Here is a 17,946-nt window from a genome sequence, read left to right as displayed (position 1 = left end):
CTACTCATTACGGTATACTTGATCAGCAAAAAGCTGTGATTATCCTATGCTATGGCTCAGAGAAGGGAAGGAGTGCTCTTGGCTTGGGGGAGGTCAAAGTACAAGGACTGATCCGAGCAGAGGGTTTTTCTATTTATTACAAAATTTGTTACACAAATACAGCTGACCAGAAGGTCTAAAAACAGCCCAGACTCTTCCAACCCTGATCCACTTGTAGACACAAGCATGAGCCATGCTTACTCACAGGGGAGCCCTTCTTAGAATTGCCTGTTCCTCAGATGGTTCAGAGTCTTGGGTCCAGTAGCAGAGAGGAGCCCAACCTGGAAGGGTGACCTCCTGAAGCAGCCCTTGGTGGCAGCTGCTCTGGGTGATGCAGCAGCTTAAGTTTCATAGTTCACATGTTCCCACCATATAAGTCAGATGAAGGGATGAAAAGAAAAGGGAAGAAGCTGAGGGCTGGGAAAGGGAGCCTGGAAGAGGCTGTCAGTGGGGGAAGGGCACACACTGGGTTTCTTGATCTGGGTGAAGGTATAGGGTATTCACTTTAAAATGATTCTTTCAATTGTATGTATATGTTATATACTTTTCTGTATGAAGGTTGTATCTTACAAATTTTTAAATGTAAGAAAAACCCCAAACCTAAAAGGCTAGCAGTGGGTAAGGGGGCTCAGGATGGTACAGAAAAGAAGAAATGAAAGAGGAGGGAAGATGAAGGAAGGGGACAGTAACGGTAGAAGACGAAATCTTGGAGGTGGTGACGCTGGCCTCAGTTTCTCTTCTTCTGTCCGGAGGCTGGCTCTACTTCTAGGTACCAGAGCCCAACTAGCATACCCAGGATTGAGAAACCTTAAATAAGAGAAAAGATTGGTGGCTGACAGAGGCACAGAGCTTTCTCACACTCTTGTATGTCTGCTCTCCTGCCCCGGCCCTAGGGTGCAGTTCCCATGGGAGGTCTGGGGGGGTTGGATGCTTACTTGCCACCATCAGGGGTGCCAGGACGCCAATCGTGGGAGCTGCAGTCCCAAAGACAAACAGCTCGGAGAGGAAGTGCCCCAGGGCGAGGAGGAAGGTCCAGAGTGTGATGTGGTACAGCCTACAGGGGAGCAGACACGAATGGGAACGAAGGCCCGCTCGTTCATTGCAGAGGAAAAGCAGCGGTCAGATTCCACACACACATGAATACCAACCCACCATGTGGCTATGGCTAAAGGAAAAGGAGACTTGGGCCCGAGAAAGACCCATCTGCTCGATCACATCGATTTACCCTTTACTTAGGGCAAAATCGAAGGTTTCAGCTGCTCGACTGAGAGGAGAACAGTGCAGGCATCCAAAGTGGATCTCCAAGTCACAGCAAGGTAGGTGGTGAAGCCAGCCCCCAGCAAAGCAGAGTCTGGGTTATGGCCATCCTAGCAGTAGAGGCCGTTTCTGGATCAATCTACTTACTCAAAGTGGCTTGGCTCTGTAGTCCAAGCCCACCTGGTAGCTGTTCGGCCAGTGGCTGATCAGTGCTCATATGATGGATGCCTAAGAACGAAGGGCATGAGCAGCGAGGACCTCTCTGGGGCTTTTAGATGCTCTTGCCATGGGGGCTGGTTACTTTGTGTTTTAGCCTAGGACAATGATCAGTTGGAGAACACAGGGGTAACCTCATGGACCAAGAATGTATTCCTTACTTCTGATTAAGAGGTGGAGAAGAGATAGGTTATAGGATGACTGACCACTGGATTGGATTTTTTTTTTTTTAAACTATGAAATTTTTAGAATTAGGAAATATTTCAAACGTACAAAAATTGTTGATCATAGAATACTATAATTAACCCGTATGCAACCAACACCCTGTTCCATCATGTTTTGACATTTTTGGTTCAGATTCTTTTTTCTAAGAAATAAAATATTACAGATAGCAGTTAAAGCATTCTGTGTATCCTTATTCCCCCTAGATCCCATTCCCCTGCCTCCCTAGAAGGAATTGATATGTTAAATTTGATTTTTATCATTCCTGTGCATTTTTTAAATACATTTATGTTAATATGAACGTATGGGTGTTTTTGAATTTCTGGATTAGGAGGAAATAGAATCAGAGTGTACATCGGAAGAGTATGGGCCAAAGTCCATACCAAAGTCCCAGGGTAAAAAAGGCAACAAACAGAAGCTAGCATTTGTGGCTATCCTGCGTTGGGAGAAGGGGAAATGAATGGGTGATAATGAGATAAGTCTTACTCCAAAAGCACAGCAAATGAAAGATACGCCTATCATCAATTTATCATGGTAAAAGTCTTTCAAAGGAGTATTTAATTCTCACTCCCTCCCAGGCACCCTGAGGGGTAGGGTAGAACAGATAAACTAGTTCATTTTATACATAAGGATACCAAGATGCAGAGAAGGTGAACAGCTGATCCTTGAACAGCATGGGTCCACTTATACATGGATTTTAAAAGATAAATACAGTACAGTCAATGTATTTTCTCTTCTTTATGATTTTCTTTTTTTTCCCTTATGATTTTCTTAATAATGTTTTCTTTCCTATAGCTCACTTTATTGTAAGAATACATTATATAACACATACAACATACAAAATATGTTTTGATTGACATTCTTATTAGTAAGGCTTCTGGTCAGCAGTAGGTCATTAGTAGTTAAGTTCTGGGGGAGTCAAAAGTTATATGCGGATTTTCAACTGTGGGGAGCCAGTGCTCCTGACTCCCATGTTGTTCAAGGGTCAACCATATAATGAGCTTGCAGCTACAAAAATAGTTACTATCAGGATTGAGACAAGAGCCCATTTTCTTGTTTTCGTTCTTGGGCCTTAGGCTGCTTCACTAAACCATACTGCTTCCAAAAATACATTTCAATCTAGCACAAGTCAAACCAGAGTTTCAAATTCAAAAAATAATTTAAAAAGTTGGAGAGATCACAGGGTTAATAGCCCTGCTTCAAATCCCACTTGAGTCCGTCTTCCTTAGTTCAAATTAATTGGGCCTCTAACATGTAGACCTGCAAACTCAGGAATGAAAATCATTACCTCCAAGGGTGGCTAGGAGACTTAATCAAGGTCACGTAGATGAAAGCTCCTGGCATAATCAGAGGTGCTCAGTAAATATCATTACCTCTTTTCCCAAATGCTGAAAGTTTAGATACGACAGAAAAATATTTTAGTGTGAAGTTGACATTTTAGTGGCCTTAGCCACTGACTTGAGCAAACTTTCTGCTTTGACTGTGGTGAGGACAGTTGGAAAGAGAGTTCGAGCCCCCTCCAGTGGCCAGTACCAGTTATAGCATGAAGACAAGAGGCTCTGCAACTGTTTCACACTAGTCTGAGTACCCTAGAAAAGCAGAATATAGGAATCCTGGGTTCCCTTTCACTCTCACCTACTGACTCTGCATAAGCTTACGGTGGTTTACTTGTGGGTTCCTTTTTTCATGGATTGTGATTTCTGTTCATTCCTACTTCTTAAGGAGGAATGTGAGAATAAGGTATATGTGGGTGGCTGCTCTAAAAAGAGCACACTATTCTATTTCTTTAGTAGAAGAAAGGCTGATTCTTTAGTAAAGAAGTAGAGGGGTATGATGCAGGCTGCTGGATCATGACACTGCCAGTTGCTATTCACTTCTAAAGAATTTTCAAACTTTAAACCTGTTAGGCCTATTACTTATTATTATTATTATTATTATTATTATTATAGGCCTTGAAAGAATAGGACCTACTAACCCTTTATTATCCATATTCTATGGGCTAATGCATGAAAATGAACAAGCCTCCAGGGGGAGGACCACACTGGGTATGCCTAGCACCTGATTTCCAACAAAAGGATGCTAAGGCTTTTCCTTCCCTTACATACGTCTTGTTGTGGATGTCGATGGCACAGAGGCAGCGAATCACTGATGACAGCAGTGTCCAGATCCCAAAAGTCCGAGCTTGGAGGCCATTCACTATACAGCAGAGAAAAGAGTATTGAGAGGAGAGAATTAGGATTCCCTCCAAACTCCTTTACTTCACTGGTGGTTCATGAGAGGCAGACTGCTCAGCCTGAACTCTCTGGCTGGGCAGAGGGGAGGCTCTGGTACTATACATGGGAACTAGTAGGAATGGAAGGAATTCAAGAATGAGAACTGTTCAGCTCCTCTTCAAATGTCTAGAGTTGGGTGGGGGCAGTTTCAAGAGTAGAAACCCAGAGTCTACTTAGGTAATAACTCCTGAATGTAGCAGTTTATACCTCTGTCCTGGAAGCCACTCTGGTGTGGGTAAAGTTCAGCAAGTCTGGATTGGGACAGGTTTGGGGGAATGTTGCAGACAGTGGTGCATTAAGATAAGATGCCTAGGTCAGTCAACTTTCAAGGCTGATGCAGGAGAGAACTTGAAAATCCGGAGACCTATCTAAATGCTCAGTCTGGTGTGGAAGAGACTGAACTCTTCTTCAGAATCCGGATCTATGTTATTTGAACAAAGCTTAAACTGGGCAGGTTTCCTGTACATTTGGTACTGGAACAAAGCATTGCTTCTTTGGTGTTTGCTGAGGCCACCTTGCTCTTGGTGACTTTGTTCTGGTACTCTGTTCTTAGTAAGTATCTTGCCCTGTGAGTACTGATCACAGTCTACCTTAACAGTGGTCCTAGACCCTGGGTGTTTATTAGAGGCAACTAAAGACGTTTTATGAAATTACCAAGACCTGGGTACCAGACCAATTAAATCATACTCGTTGGAGGTAGGCCCTGGAAATATGCATTTTCTAAAAATACTCTCTCCCTGGGTGATTGTAATGTACAATCTAAGGCATCCTGTGGCCAGGAAAGGCGAAACTGTGAAAGCAAAGATACTTCCTTTACTGGTCTATTGAGCAAGAGAAATTTCAAGGGTAAGACTGATGACTGAAAGGCCTATGAATGTTTACTTGGGCTTTAAAGATTTTCCATCCTTTGGAAAACCAGAGAGTGATACCAATTTCACAACCCTGAAGATCTTTAGATGGTAGTAAGGCGAGAAAAAATTTCATATGCAACCAAATATCTAGTGGTTGGCCCCAGAAGGCTACATTCTTTATAATGTCAAACCAGTTTGACAGCTCTTCTGATGAAAAGGCTGGGGAAATAGCTCTAGTTAGTGACACACGAAAGTGAAATATTTCATCATCTGTAGCCAGTTTAGGCATCAGGTGAAATTCTAGAGGACTAGGTCAGATAACCTCTAAAATCCTGTGAATCTACACAGCAGAGGGCAGTGTTTGAGGGGGGGAAAAGTGGAGCTTTTCCAGATACTTTACTCCTATTGAGCTTTGCTCAAAATGAGCCTTAGCCTACTTAGATTCATTTTGTATGGAGATGTTACAGAAAAATGAGCTAGGTCAGAGCCCGAATCTGGGTTAGCTATAAATGTGACACAGAATTGTCAGCTACGTGAAATGGTGCTGCAGCTCAAACACCACTACCCCACACATCAGTGCAAGGAAGCACAAGCTGAAATGTGAAAATACTCTCAGCTGGGAGGCTCAGGAAACTGGGTAAGGCCAGCAGAGGCCTTCTCAGTTTCACTTTGGGAGACCAGTTCAGAGGAATTTTGGACATCTTCTCAGGGACTCTTCAGTGTTTGGGAAGAGCTTGGATTGGTAACTCCCTATCTGCAACATGGAATAAACCATGGCACAGCCTTGCTTCTGAAGAGGGCTGAGATCATATGAAAAGCTTTTTTATCGCTTTCTAGTTGGGCATCCCAGAGTCACCAAATAACTCTATCTTCTCACTTGTCCTTGTCATACATTTGTATTGTCTGTGAAATGTAAAGGACAGTATAACATGGATGAAAAGGTATTCAGACAAGCTTGGGGGAAAAAGGGCCAAGTGCTATCCAGAAAGTCTATTATCCAGAAAGTCTAGTGGATTCCCGAGTTAGCCAGCAGCAGAATCACCTGGGAGGTTACGAAAAAATAGACTTGGGCCCCACTTGGTGTAGAAATTTCAGGAAATAAGTTTGGAGGAGAAAATAGGTACCTGTGATGTTTGCTTTTAAATTTCTTAGGTAGTTCTCAAGGATAGCCTGGTCTGGGAACCACAATTAGGCCACTCCCATACAGGATGCAGTTCTCTGACTTCTTACCAAGATCCGGCTTGCCAGTGTAGAGCTTTTCATAGAGAAAGGTGTGGTCTCGGAAGCTCTGCAGCGTGTTCCCTATGGCTATGATGGACACCATAACCAGCCAGCTTCGTAACACATTCAAGAAACGGCTCATGACTTCCCTCCAACCCGAGAAAGCTTTTTGCCTTGGGAACAAAGGCAAAAAACAGGAGACAGCAGTTAGTCTACTTCAAGCATAAGCTGTCTGATTTGGGTAGTTAACTTGCGTCCCACTCATAATTATCTGGGCAATCACTTTGCAAATTCCTTTCCAAGTCTCTAAGGCCCATCCACCCTCCATTATCTTAACATACTATTCTTACTTCACAGGGTTAGTTCACTGCCTTTGGATATTTGCCCTATATCGAAGGGTGCTAACCTGTACCTAGAGTAAAAAAGGCTAAATAATGCAATGGCTGGAAATGGTAAAGCCAGACAAAAATAATGGAGAAAAAAAGGAAACAAACGAAAAGGAGGTGTACAAATATTACTATAAAGTAATAAAATGGATTTGTGTGACACTAAGAGAAACTGGTCTTGATATTTACTCGTACTAGTAGCAGTGAATCAACAGTATACTTTGCAGTAGGTGGCACGGTACTTATTTTTGTCTAAGCAACTTCTCCACAATGGTAGCCTAAATCAGAACTGTTTTCTCTTGGCTGGAATCAGTCCTTTAATATCTAAACCCCTAGCCTAGTTTTTTATGTCATTCTTATAATGCAAGTGGCGCAAGGTAATGATAAATCTACTAACATATCCGTCTAGCTATTGATGACAGACCCTTCTAAGCACAGAAAAGCCTTATACATTTGAGTGGGATCTATGGAGTGATGGCAATATTTACACTCTCAGGTGTTCTCTACTCTGGCTCTCAGGTCACTCATGCTCCATAAGCTAGAACAAAATAAAAGTTAAACTTTTGTGACTTGAAAACAAGCATGAAAATTGAATGGAGAAGGAAACAGTAATGTTGGTGTTGGGTTGCAAGAGAGATTATGACAGGGCAGCCCCAGTGGCCCAGCGGTTTGGCGCCGCCTTCAGCCCGGGGTGTGATCCTGGAGACCCGGGATCGAGTCCCACGTCAGGTTCCCTGCATGGAGCCTGCTTCTCCCTCTGCCTGTGTCTCTGCCTCTCTCTCTCTCTATGTCTCTCATTAATAAATGAATAAAATCTTTAAAAAAAAGAGAGATTATGACAGCTAACAGTTATCATGCACTTGTATATGCCATGTATATATTATCTCATTTAATCCCTAAACAAGGTGGGTAGGCACTATTACTATTTCCATTTGACAGATGAGAGTTGGCACGGAGAGATTAAGAGATTAAGTGATTTGCTTGAAGTTACACAGCTTATGCGTGGCAAAGCTGAGATTCAAATTATGCTGTTGGATTCTATATTGCCATACTGCCTCACTGAGAATATTTTGATGAAGTTTCTATTCTCAAAGACTAAGTATACTATATACGCTTCTGCCTTGAAGTTGTATACAAAATCCAATTACGTTATGTACTTTTTGTTTAAAAAATAAAAAAGCTTACACGAATCCTTGAGGAGCAATGATTTCAATCAACTTGATTTAAATAAAACTCGTGGATAAAGAATTTAAGAACAGAACTACTACTTCTCATTTTCATTGTAGTTTTTTTTTTTTTTTTGGGGGGGGGTTGTTTTTTGCTTTCCCCACAGTTCATCTGTTGTAAGGTTAACTTCTTGGGCCTGAAGTGGCGATAAGTCATCAGGCTTCCTTTGTCACTGTGGCACAAGTTTCAGTATGATCAGCTGAAATCGATATTAAAGTCAGCCATGGCATAAGACAGTGTGAAGCACTAAAAAGAAAACAAAATAGAGAAACAAAAAAAGGAGCTCTAGAGGAGGAAGCAGGAATCCCTCAGGGAGCGGTAGATGACAACAATGGATCTTATTGAAGTCCAGAGAGAACAGAGCTTTATTGGAGATCAGAAGTGGTCATGGCATGGGCCAAGACACCTCCCCCCCCCCCCCATCCTTCTTATTTTCTCACCATTTCTCAATAGGAGACTCAGGCTTTCTCCTCCCAAGGTCAGAAACGCCTTATGGATAGCCCCCTTCTTTGAGAGAACTTATGCCCATTCTACGGAAGCACTTAGAAATCCTAACAGATGGCTGATGAGGGCAGAGCCTGAGCACTCTTCCGATCTGCTCTACCAGAATCCTCACCCCCATTTGCCCCAAAGCTTTAGAGCCTCTTAGAGTACCCAACATCTGTTCTCCAATTTTGCCCTGGCCCGGCCCAGGAAAGGTGTGGTGTTAAAACTAGTCAGGAGGGAGGTTCCTACCCTTCCAACAATCATTTTGTAGCTGTGAGACCCTGCGTGAGAAATCTCCAAAATGGAGCTTTAAAAAAAACAAAAACAAAAACAAAAAACAAAAAACCTATCTCAAGGGTTATCCCATGAGAAAGTGAAGGTTCCTTGCCCTGGGCTCAGAGTAGCCGCTCATCCATTCACCCGCGCATTGGTTCGTCCAGCCTACCAAGCCCTTCTTCATCTTCACAGTCCCAGCTCCCCCGTCTCAAGGTCTCTCCAACCCTTGGTCTCGCCTCCATTTTTCCAGGCTCCCTGGATCCTTTCCGTCAGATGCCACACAAACACGTCCCTCCCTCCCTCTTCTCCCCCACATTGTCCGTACCTGGTGACCGGATCCCCAGCACAGCAGCGGGCAGCACCAGCGGGAGCCCCGGCAGCAGCAGCCAAGCTCCAAAAGAGGCCCAACGAGCGAGGAGCCCACCTGAGCCATTTGTCCTCGCCCCCGCCCACAGCCCGGCTCCAGGATTGGGTCGTTGCCGTCAGTCCTCGCTCTGATTGGCGGCTCCGGTTGTGCTCGAGCAGGAGATGGGGCGTGAACCCTTTTACTGCCAATCAGTGGTTGCCGATGCCCGAGCTTCACCCTGGGTACCGCCACTCGCGCCGCTGAGCCGTCCGGTTGAGCCGTGGCGCAAGAACCCCGGCGCTGGAGGCTAGTGGAGGGAGAAAGAGCGGAAAAAAAAAAAAAGAAGCCGAGACTCTGGCTGAGAGCAAAGCTCTGCGCCCGCGCGGCGCGGCGCGGCGCGGCGGTGACGACATTCCTTCGCGCCCAAAGCCGAGTGACGACATTCCTTCGCGCCCAAAGCCGAGCGTTTTTAAGCGCGGGGTGGCGGGCGCCTGCGCAGTGGCTCCGAGCGGGCGGTTGCTGGTTGGTTGTTGTAGTAACGGGGGAAGCAGCGGTCGGCGGCGGCCGGGAGCCCGGCTGGGGAAGGAGGAGGGAGGTAGGCGCAGAGCGCGGTCCCCGCCGGCCGGCCGGCCCCGAGCCATGGGAAGATGAGCCAGGTAAACGCCTGCGCTGGCGCGCTCCGCTCCGCGAGGGAGGGGAGCTCCCGAGTCTGGGCGGGCGCCGGCCGCTGCACTTCCCTCTCGGGGTCCGGGAGCCGCTGTTGGTTTCCGGGCGCGCTGGGCTGAGTCGCCGCGGCGGAGTCCCCCCTGCCCTTCCCGCGGGGAGCATCTGAGGACCTGCCGGGGGTGGGACCGCGGGGCTGATCCCTTTAGGGCGGGGACGCTCCTCGGGCGAGTGTCCTTAATCTTCTCCCGATCGCCGTCTTCTCCGCTCGGCCGGCAGCCTGGAACGGGTTTGGCATCCCTTCCTCCCTGGGAGGTTTCGTGTGCTTTAATTGAAAGGACTTCCCAACACTTTGGGAAAGATCGAGAAATCCCGTTGGGAATCCTCGGAAGGACATCTTCTTTGAAGTTGTTAGATATTGCCCGTTCCGCTGAGGATCTGTAGGGATCGTTACCGGGATTGCCAGGTTTTTTTTTTTTTTTTTTTTTTGGTCTTGTTGACGATCTTTATCATATTTTCAATGTATAGAAAAATGAGATCTGCAAAGATAGACATCACATGGTTATGTCGGAGTAATAGGGTTATGGGCATCGAAACGTTTTCGTTTTCTTTACCTGTAATTTCAATCCCATCCTTAAACACAACGAACGTGTATTTTTTTTACGGATGCAAAAAAATATTTTAACTTAGAAATATCCTAATTTTAAGGTCTATTTGGGAGTCAAATCATAGTTTGTGATTTTCAGTAATGGAGAATGATTTTTGAGAGTGTTTTCACTAAAACAAATTTAACTACTAAACTATAAGATTAGTATATTCTCCTGAATCAAGGTCATAAATAGCTGAAAACAAAACAAAACTGTCCTTCCAAACACTCTCAAATTTGTTTTAGTGAAGTATGAGGGCATTTCACCTGTATGCTTGTCCTAGAGTCTAAAGAAATATTTTCAAGCATTGTATATCTTGAGTTTTTATTTTTAAAATAAAAAAAAGCAAGTTTTTCCAGCAAGGGGTCTGTCTGTTTTTGGGCAGTCATCCACCTACCTCAGACTTTTCTAAAAAGCTAATTTTTGTTAGTTTTAGTATATATGAGAAAATTGAAAAGCTCAAACTGAGTAACAGCTCTTTAAATACATGAAGGACAGACGGTATGTTTGAAAAAAGCCTTGATTTTTGTGGCATATGAGAGGCACTGTGATAGAAGGTAAGCTTCTAGATGTTGCACACCATTTAGGTAAATACTCATATTTGTTGCATGGAAGATCAATAGCAATAATCACCAAGTAGAAAATGGCATTATGTTTCACATCCTTTGGCTTTCTTGCAGGAATCCGTGCCACCTAAATTGTTTGACCCAGTGAATCTTCAAGGAAAGGTCCCTGAGGCCCCCGTCTGCTGACTGCATGACAAACCCTAAAGGAAATGCCAGTCGTGATGGCCCGGGACCTGGAGGAAACAGCATCATCCTCAGAGGATGAGGAGGTGGTAAGCCAAGAGTAAGTAAGAGCAAGACTGCCTTGACCCTTTGCCTTTAGGGTGGAAAATAACTCTCTTTTACTTAAACCTTCTTTTACCTCATTCTTCCTTGGTATAGTCTGACTCTGGTTTTATTTTCTAGCCACGAACTAAACCAAAATATTATGAGTTGATCACCATTGGCTATCTGAAATGAGATAAGGTTCTCTTTCTGGGTTCATGAGTGAATCTTGGCTCTAGATATTGCTATTTGTGAACTCTTGACTGGAGCTCCTAACATAGGAGATTTTTAAATTTGTAGATATTAAAGCAAAGGAGGTCTCCAACATCTATGAGATAAGTTATTTTCTCAAAAGCCTTACAATGATAGAAAATAGTATGTACCAGAATAGCTGTGGGACAGTACGTTAGAATTCTATGACCTGTGCTGTGCCATTGGACCACATTGCTTTCCTGAGATCTTCTAGTTTTTTGATTGCTGGATTCTCATAATAATAAAAATGAATGATGGTAATAAGTGCAGCTTATCATTTAGCATAGATGACAGTAAGGGCTTTAACTGATGTGTCTCATTTAATCTGAGGATGTTATTATTCCCACTTTAGTAAGCTCAGCTTCACACAGATCAAAGAACTTTTTCAGGGGTTCAGAGAGTGTGAGTGATGGATTGAAATTCAGACCTGGTTTTCCTGGATTTTGAGGCACCTGCTATTTTGCCTCTTTGAACATTATTACTTGACACAGAGAACAAAGAGACAGTCTGACTTAAAGTTAAGATTAGTTTTTAAGCTTCTCTGTGAATCCCCTTAGGTACACATGTGTGCTATGTAACCTGAAAAGTGGGGATAATACCTCTCAGGCTGTTTTGTAGGGGTATGGTTAGGATCAAATAGAATGATATGTATGAAGTTGCTTTATAAATGATGAAGTGCCATACAAATGTTAAGACAGTATTGTTACTAGCTTTAATATTGAATTTAAAGTGGATTTCTTATTATAAAGTAGAAGGTTACATTATTTAATGTATTGAAGCATTCATATAGCTTTGGGGAAAGGCTTCCATCACTGTTAGGTCATAGAAAATAATAGAGCTTTGACATTATATTTGGGTCAGTCTTATTCAGGATAATTAAATGGATAATTCCGTCTGGTCACTTTATCCTCTTGTGACTTTTTGCTTTCTGTGTGCTGCCTCTTCCCTATTTCACGAAATTTTTGATTTTTGCGAGCATCAGTCTAATTTCAGGATCATTCTTTTACTTCATGAATATTTTTTATTAGTGCTCTTCAGAGTTGGGCTTGATCTCACCATCCTGAGATCACGACTTTAGTGGAAACCAACAGTCAGATGCTCAACCAACTATACCACCCAGGCACCCCGACCCTTTGGGGCTAGTCTTTGATTAGCACTTAAAAGTGGGGAATATTGGGAAGAATCATAGTGTCTGGACCACCACTGTGATGGGTACCATCTGGCAGCTGATTGATTGTTTGGGAGGAGAGCTGCCAAATCGTTGTCCAGCCTCATCACACCAGATGAGGAATACTGTGACCATAGGTAGTCTAGTGGCATTTAATAACTGCCTAACTTAGAAGTATTGATAAATGTAAATGATATTTTGAGATATTTGCAACAACTGAAATATGGTATAAAAAAATCTATAATGCAGACAGACTCAAAAGATACAGATAATGCTTTGTTGCCTATATTCATAATTGAGAAATGGCTAAATTTCTAGTAGAAGTTAGTGAACATACAGGTGTAATTCTAGTCCAGATTCATAGATTTTTTTTTTTGCTCTTCTTCCTTTCAGACTCCTGCTGTTGACTTTTGATTGTGAATGTTCCATCAACTCATGTCTTGTCTACCAGACACTTATTATATACATTAGGAATCTTAAGTCAGTCTTGTTTACACTTGGAGTAATATGCTTACATTTTTAAAGTTTTGGAAGTTATAAGGCCTTAAATCATCTAAAGATGTATATCTATGGACATCTGCTAGATCTGCTCAGATCCCAAGGCTGTATTAAAGTTTAAAGCCTGGCAGTCCTGGACTTTAGGACTAGAAACTATCCAGGCAATCCTTGTTTTGCATGGCATTATTTCAATACTAAATTTAAAGGGACTCTTTTTCTAGGGGATCTGAAATAAAAATTTATATACAGATGTGGAAAGACTTGATATAAGAAACCTTATATCAACTCGTTCCAGGCCTTAATTTCATTTCCTATCATAAAAGCCAGCTTTATAGCAGCTCATGAATGTATAATTGGGGGAAAAAAAGATCAACAACAAATGATTATACAGTGAGTACTACAGGAGTTCAGAGACAAGACATCACTGTGGGCTGTTGGAGCTGGGGGAAGGCTCCATGGGGATGGCAGGATGTCCTCTGCCTAAGAGTGGGATCAAGTGCACAGAAGTGGGGAAGGCATTTCCAGCAGGGGCATTGGTATGAATTAGGCCTCGAAGCTTTGAGTTATGTAGGCTAGATCCCAGGAGTGAATAATATATGTGCTGCATGAAATTGCTTCTTCTGCTGCTGCTGCTGCTGCTGCTTTTTTTTTTTTTTTTTTTTTTTTTTTTTAAGATTTTATTTATTCATGAGACACACAGAGAGAGGTAGAAACATAGGCAGAGGGAGAGGCAGGCTCCCTCTAGGGAGCCTGATGCAGGACTATGTCTCAGGACGCCAGAATCATGACCTGAGCTGAAAGCAGACGTGCAAACGCTGAGCCACTCAATTAAGAAATTGCTTCTTAAGAACCACAATGTTGTTAGGCTTTCAATGAAGTGAACCTTGAACTGTTCTACTTCGGTAATTAAGCATCCAAGTCCTATGTTTTTTTCATGCCTATAAGAGCATGTTTTCTTAGTATATACCAGTTTCTGGTATGAATGAAAATTTAAAAGTTCCAGTTTTCAGTTTCCTCACTATTTTGAATCTTTTGCCTTTAGCACCACCTGGTGGGAGCATGCTTTTAATGACAATATAGCATATACCTTAAGCGTATTTTAGTTGGCCTCACTGAATTCATAATGTGTCTACCACCTCTTTTATCTTTCATAGGTTGTAAGTAGAAGGATTTCTCTGACAGGGATTTGGCTTTCCACAAATAGCATAGCTAGGGCCTTGGCTCTTCTCAGCCATGTATCTGTTTATTGTGTTCCTCACCCTCATCAGGCATTTTAACTTGTAGCAGTAATCCATTGTTTGTAAGTAGGAAGGCACCGTGGTCCAGTTTATAGCTAGTGCTAGATTGACAAGGAACTTTGGCTAATTTCCAGAGTTTCTGTCCAAGACTTTGCAGTTTAGGCTGCCTATTTTTTCCTCTAACTGTCCTCTAACTTAGAAATATAGTGGAAAAATTACAGTTGGAAGAGATCCTAGGAATCATCTGGCCTCATGCCTGCATTTTACAGGTGTTTAAGATTAAAAAGCAAGCAAACCACACACACAAAAAATCCTTCTTGCTAAAAAGTGCCTTTGATAAATACCTTTCTCACAAATGGGCCCTATTACCCAGGTCAAAAAGCAGGAACAGTAAGCATTCACATTCCAGTTCTAGAAAACAGGAAATGAACTAGGCACAGTGTTCCTTGCTTTTCCTCACTAAAACACTTTGGCAGTTCATCCCAAGTCTCAAGGCTGCCTCAGTTCTGTTTGGTAGCCTGGCAGCCTGTGCATTCAAAATGGGGATCTGTTGAAACTTGGGTTGGGAGGGTCTGACTTGGCCCTGAGCTTTGTAGTATGACCTTTTTTAAGGGGTGTGGTCATGTGAGTTTTTGAGAGCAGCCCAAATTTTGGCTAAATGGATCTTACTCTATTTAAGGAATTGGTTAGTGTAGGTTCCCAGAGGGTTAGGTTTAAGGTGGTCTGTATACAAAACATCATTGAAATGTGATTAGGAAGATGGAAGGGTGGACGGAGCACAGGTAGGCACCAAGGTTCAGATACCTCTTCCTTACTTTACCAGTTGTAATGGCCTTCAGCAAATCACTTATCCTCTCTGAGGTGAGGTATCTTTTTTTCTTTTTTTCTTTTTTTTAAGTTCATAGTGTGGGCAAGGAGATTGAGATAACAGGTGAAAGCTCTTACTTTAATTCCTGGCACAGAGTAGGGACTCAGGTCATTTCTTTCCCTTCTGACTCCCTGGCACTAAGGAGGTTGGAGATTTCCTAATCTGTAAGTAAATACACATCTGTCTAAGATTGATTAAACAGATTTCCTGAGGATAGATAGGGAAGGAGGTTAAAGTCAGATTTTTTTCTGGAGAAAAATATTGTTCCATTTAGTATAGGCTTGCTTTAAAATAGGGGGTTTTAATGGAGCGCTTGTATTTTGGTTTCCTAGCTCAGACTCTTAGGATGGGTCATCAAAATGGCTTAAAAAGGGACTGTAGGGTATAAAAGGGTACATAAATTATTGTAAGTGCTATATATTGCATTCTTTATGTATGCTGAGGATTAAAACATAAATTGTCCTAAATAATAAAAGGAATTTAAAAACTTTATTTTAAAGATTTCTTTCCAACTCTCCCCCATAAAGGGAATTTATTAACTCATATTTAGGAAAGACTTGATTCTGCAACTCCACATTTGCCCCTCAGGATGTCATATTTCTAATTCTTCCAGTAGGGTTCCCACTGACTTCCTCCTTTACCTGTAGCTCGGGGCTTTCCTCTCAAGGTCACAAAATGACGATTGTACTTAAATACCTCATTCTCTTATACCATCAAGGGGAAGAGGCAGGAGACACAGCAAGCACCTCTTTCTCAGAGGGTCTCACAGCAGATCTTCTGATACTCACTGGGCTCTAGTTGGTTTATGTGCTTGTCCCTGATCCACTAACTGGAGGGTGGGATGCCCCAATTGGCTGAGGCCTCTCAAAGTCTGTCCCTGGAGCAGGGATGGAATTAATCTTAACTAGACCACATGGCTAAGAATGGGAACTGAATGGTTTCCCATAGGACATTTTGGATTCTTGTTCCAGGAGGAAGGAAAGTTGCTAAGCAGCAAACCACAGTGATTAATTCAGATTTTTGAGCTGTCAACTAATAAAAGCCTTTTGTTATGGGTGTAGGGATCATCCCTGTATCATGTGGACTGGAGGCTGTAGGAGAATTCCAGTTTTGGTGTTCCATGCTGAGGCTATTCTGACAAAGGACAACAATATTCGTGTAATTGGAGGTAGGTATGGCGTCCCCGACAGTGGCAGGGTTGGGCGTGGCCCCGGTAACCTCTTCGTACAGAAGTTGATATCACATGTAAATAGGAAAAGGGCCTTGGTCATGAGAAAAATCTCATGATTTTTTTATACTTAAGAATTATTTGGAATTTCTTAAATTTGCTGCATCTTAAATTGCTTTCCTTCTTTGAATTCATACTTCAGAATTATGTGTACATGTGTTGTTATTTTCTGTGATAAAAGACACAAAACAAAATGTACCTTTTTAACTATTTGAGAGTGTACACTTCAGTAGCATTTATACAGTCACAGTGTTGTACAACCTGCACTACTGCGTAGTTCCAGAATGTTTTCATTATCCTAAAGTAAACTGTGTATCCATTAAGCAGTCACACCCTATGACCCCTTATTCCAGCTCCTAGTAATTGCTCATCTTTCTGTTTCTATCGATTTGCCCATTCTGGATATTTCATATAAATGCAGTCATAGAATATGTAGTCTTTTGTGTCTGGCTTTTCTCATTTAGCATAATGTTTTCAAGGCTTATCCATGTTGTAGCATGTATCAATACTTCATTCCTTTTCGAAGAGTGCCATATTTTGTTTATCCATTCATCAGTTGAAACAACAAAATTGGTAGTTGTTTCCATCTTTTGGCTCCTGTGAGTAGTGCTGCTCTGAAAATTGACATTCAAGCTTTTGTTTGAACACCTATTTTCAGTTCTTTGTTTGAACACCTCTTTCAGTTCTTCAGTTCTTTCAGTTCTATTTTCAGGTCTATGCCTAGGAATGGAATTGCTGGGTCTTATGGTAATTCTATGTTTAACTTATTAAAGAACTGCCAAAGGATATTCCATAGTGACTGCACCATTCTACATTCCCACCAACAATATAGGAAAGTTCCATTTTCTTCACATCCTCACTGACATTTGTTATTTTCTGTTCTTTAGATTATAGCTGTACCTAGTTGGTGTGAAGTGATATTGTGGTTTTGATGTTCATTTCCCTAATGACTAATGACCTTGAACATCTTTTCATGTGCTGCATGGCTGTTTGTATGTCTTCTTTCTTCTTTAGAGAACTATTTATTCAGAGTTTGAATGGAGGTTTGAACTCATAATCCTGAGAGCAAGACCTGAGCTGAGATCAAGAGTTGGACACTTACCTGACTGAACCACCCAGGCACCCCATCTTTGCCTATTTTTGAATCTGATGGTTTGACTTTTTTTTTTTAATTTTTTTTGACTTTTTGTTGTTGAGTTAAAAGAGTTCTTTATACATTTTAGATACTAGACCTTATGAGATATATGATTTCCAGATTCTTTTTCCTATTCTCTGATTTGTCTCTTCACTCTCTTGATAGTGTTCTCTTATGAACAAAAGTTTTTCATTTTGATGTTGTGCAGTTTATTTTTTATTTTGTTGCAGATGCTTTGGGTGTCGTATCTAAGGAACCATTGCCTAACCCAAGGTCATAATCCCTGTGCTTTCTTCTAAGAGTTTCAAAGGTTAAACTTTTTTTTTTTTTTTTAAAGATTTGTTTTTATTTATTTATGAGAGAGAGAGAGAGAGAGAGAGAGAGGCAGAGACATAGGCAGAGGCAGAAGCAGGCTCCGTGCTGGGAGCCTGACATGGGACTCAATCCTGGGACTCCAGGATTGCGCCCTGGGCCAAAGGCAGGCGTGAAACCGCTGAGCCATCCAGGGATCCCATCAAAGGTTAAACTTATGTTTAGAGCTAAATGGTCTTTGATCCATTTTGGGTTAATATTTTTACATGGTGTGAGATAAGGGTCAATCTTCATTCTTTTGCATGTC

At 42.2% G+C, this 17,946-nt stretch overlaps 2 protein-coding genes across 18 annotated transcripts in view; one reads left to right on the top strand and one right to left on the bottom strand.

The window, feature by feature from the left end:
- Positions 1-119: 119 nt before the first annotated feature.
- Positions 120-8,911, bottom strand: ERG28 (ergosterol biosynthesis 28 homolog). 2 transcript variants are annotated; one of them, XM_041758926.1, is made up of 5 exons: positions 8,780-8,911; positions 6,089-6,252; positions 3,836-3,930; positions 975-1,093; positions 120-846 (listed from the first exon to the last, which is right to left on the bottom strand). In XM_041758926.1, exons 2-5 carry the CDS (start codon positions 6,219-6,221, stop codon positions 648-650), a joined length of 546 nt encoding a protein of 181 aa, XP_041614860.1. In that variant the 5' UTR covers positions 6,222-6,252; positions 8,780-8,911; the 3' UTR covers positions 120-647. The 2 variants fall into 2 exon arrangements, with proteins under 2 accessions (XP_041614860.1, XP_041614861.1); XM_041758927.1 differs by having other exon boundaries at positions 3,840-3,930.
- Positions 8,912-9,322: 411 nt separating this feature from the next.
- Positions 9,323-17,946, top strand: part of TTLL5 (tubulin tyrosine ligase like 5) — a 268,339-nt gene continuing 259,715 nt past the window's right edge. For 15 of the 16 annotated variants that reach the window (XR_005988409.1, XR_005988410.1, XM_041758913.1 and 12 more), the window contains exons 1-3: positions 9,323-9,456; positions 10,791-10,959; positions 16,026-16,132. Coding sequence is in view for 13 of the 16 variants with exons in the window: in XM_041758913.1 (XP_041614847.1) it covers positions 10,886-10,959; positions 16,026-16,132 (181 nt within the window). In the remaining 3 variants the exon portion in view is untranslated. Of the gene's footprint in view, positions 9,457-10,790; positions 10,960-16,025; positions 16,133-17,946 lie in introns of those variants that run through there. The other variant, XM_041758917.1, reaches the window with a different exon arrangement.

The sequence above is a fragment of the Vulpes lagopus genome, chromosome 6 (genome assembly GCF_018345385.1).
Source record: "Vulpes lagopus strain Blue_001 chromosome 6, ASM1834538v1, whole genome shotgun sequence".
In the NCBI taxonomy this organism is placed as follows: Eukaryota; Metazoa; Chordata; class Mammalia; order Carnivora; family Canidae; genus Vulpes; species Vulpes lagopus.
Note: the sequence above shows the minus strand (reverse complement) of the source record. Positions and strands in the feature narration are given on the sequence as shown.

Coding starts and splice junctions, on each gene's coding strand:
- ERG28 (XM_041758926.1), bottom strand. CDS start 6,221: ATGAGCCGTTTCTTGAATGTGTTACGAAGCTGGCTGGTTATGGTGTCC. Junction 3,931..6,088: donor CACTGGCAAGCCGGATCTTG/GTAAGAAGTCAG, acceptor TCTGCTGTATAG/TGAATGGCCTCCAAGCTCGG. Junction 847..974: donor GGCACCCCTGATGGTGGCAA/GTAAGCATCCAA, acceptor CTCTTATTTAAG/GTTTCTCAATCCTGGGTATG.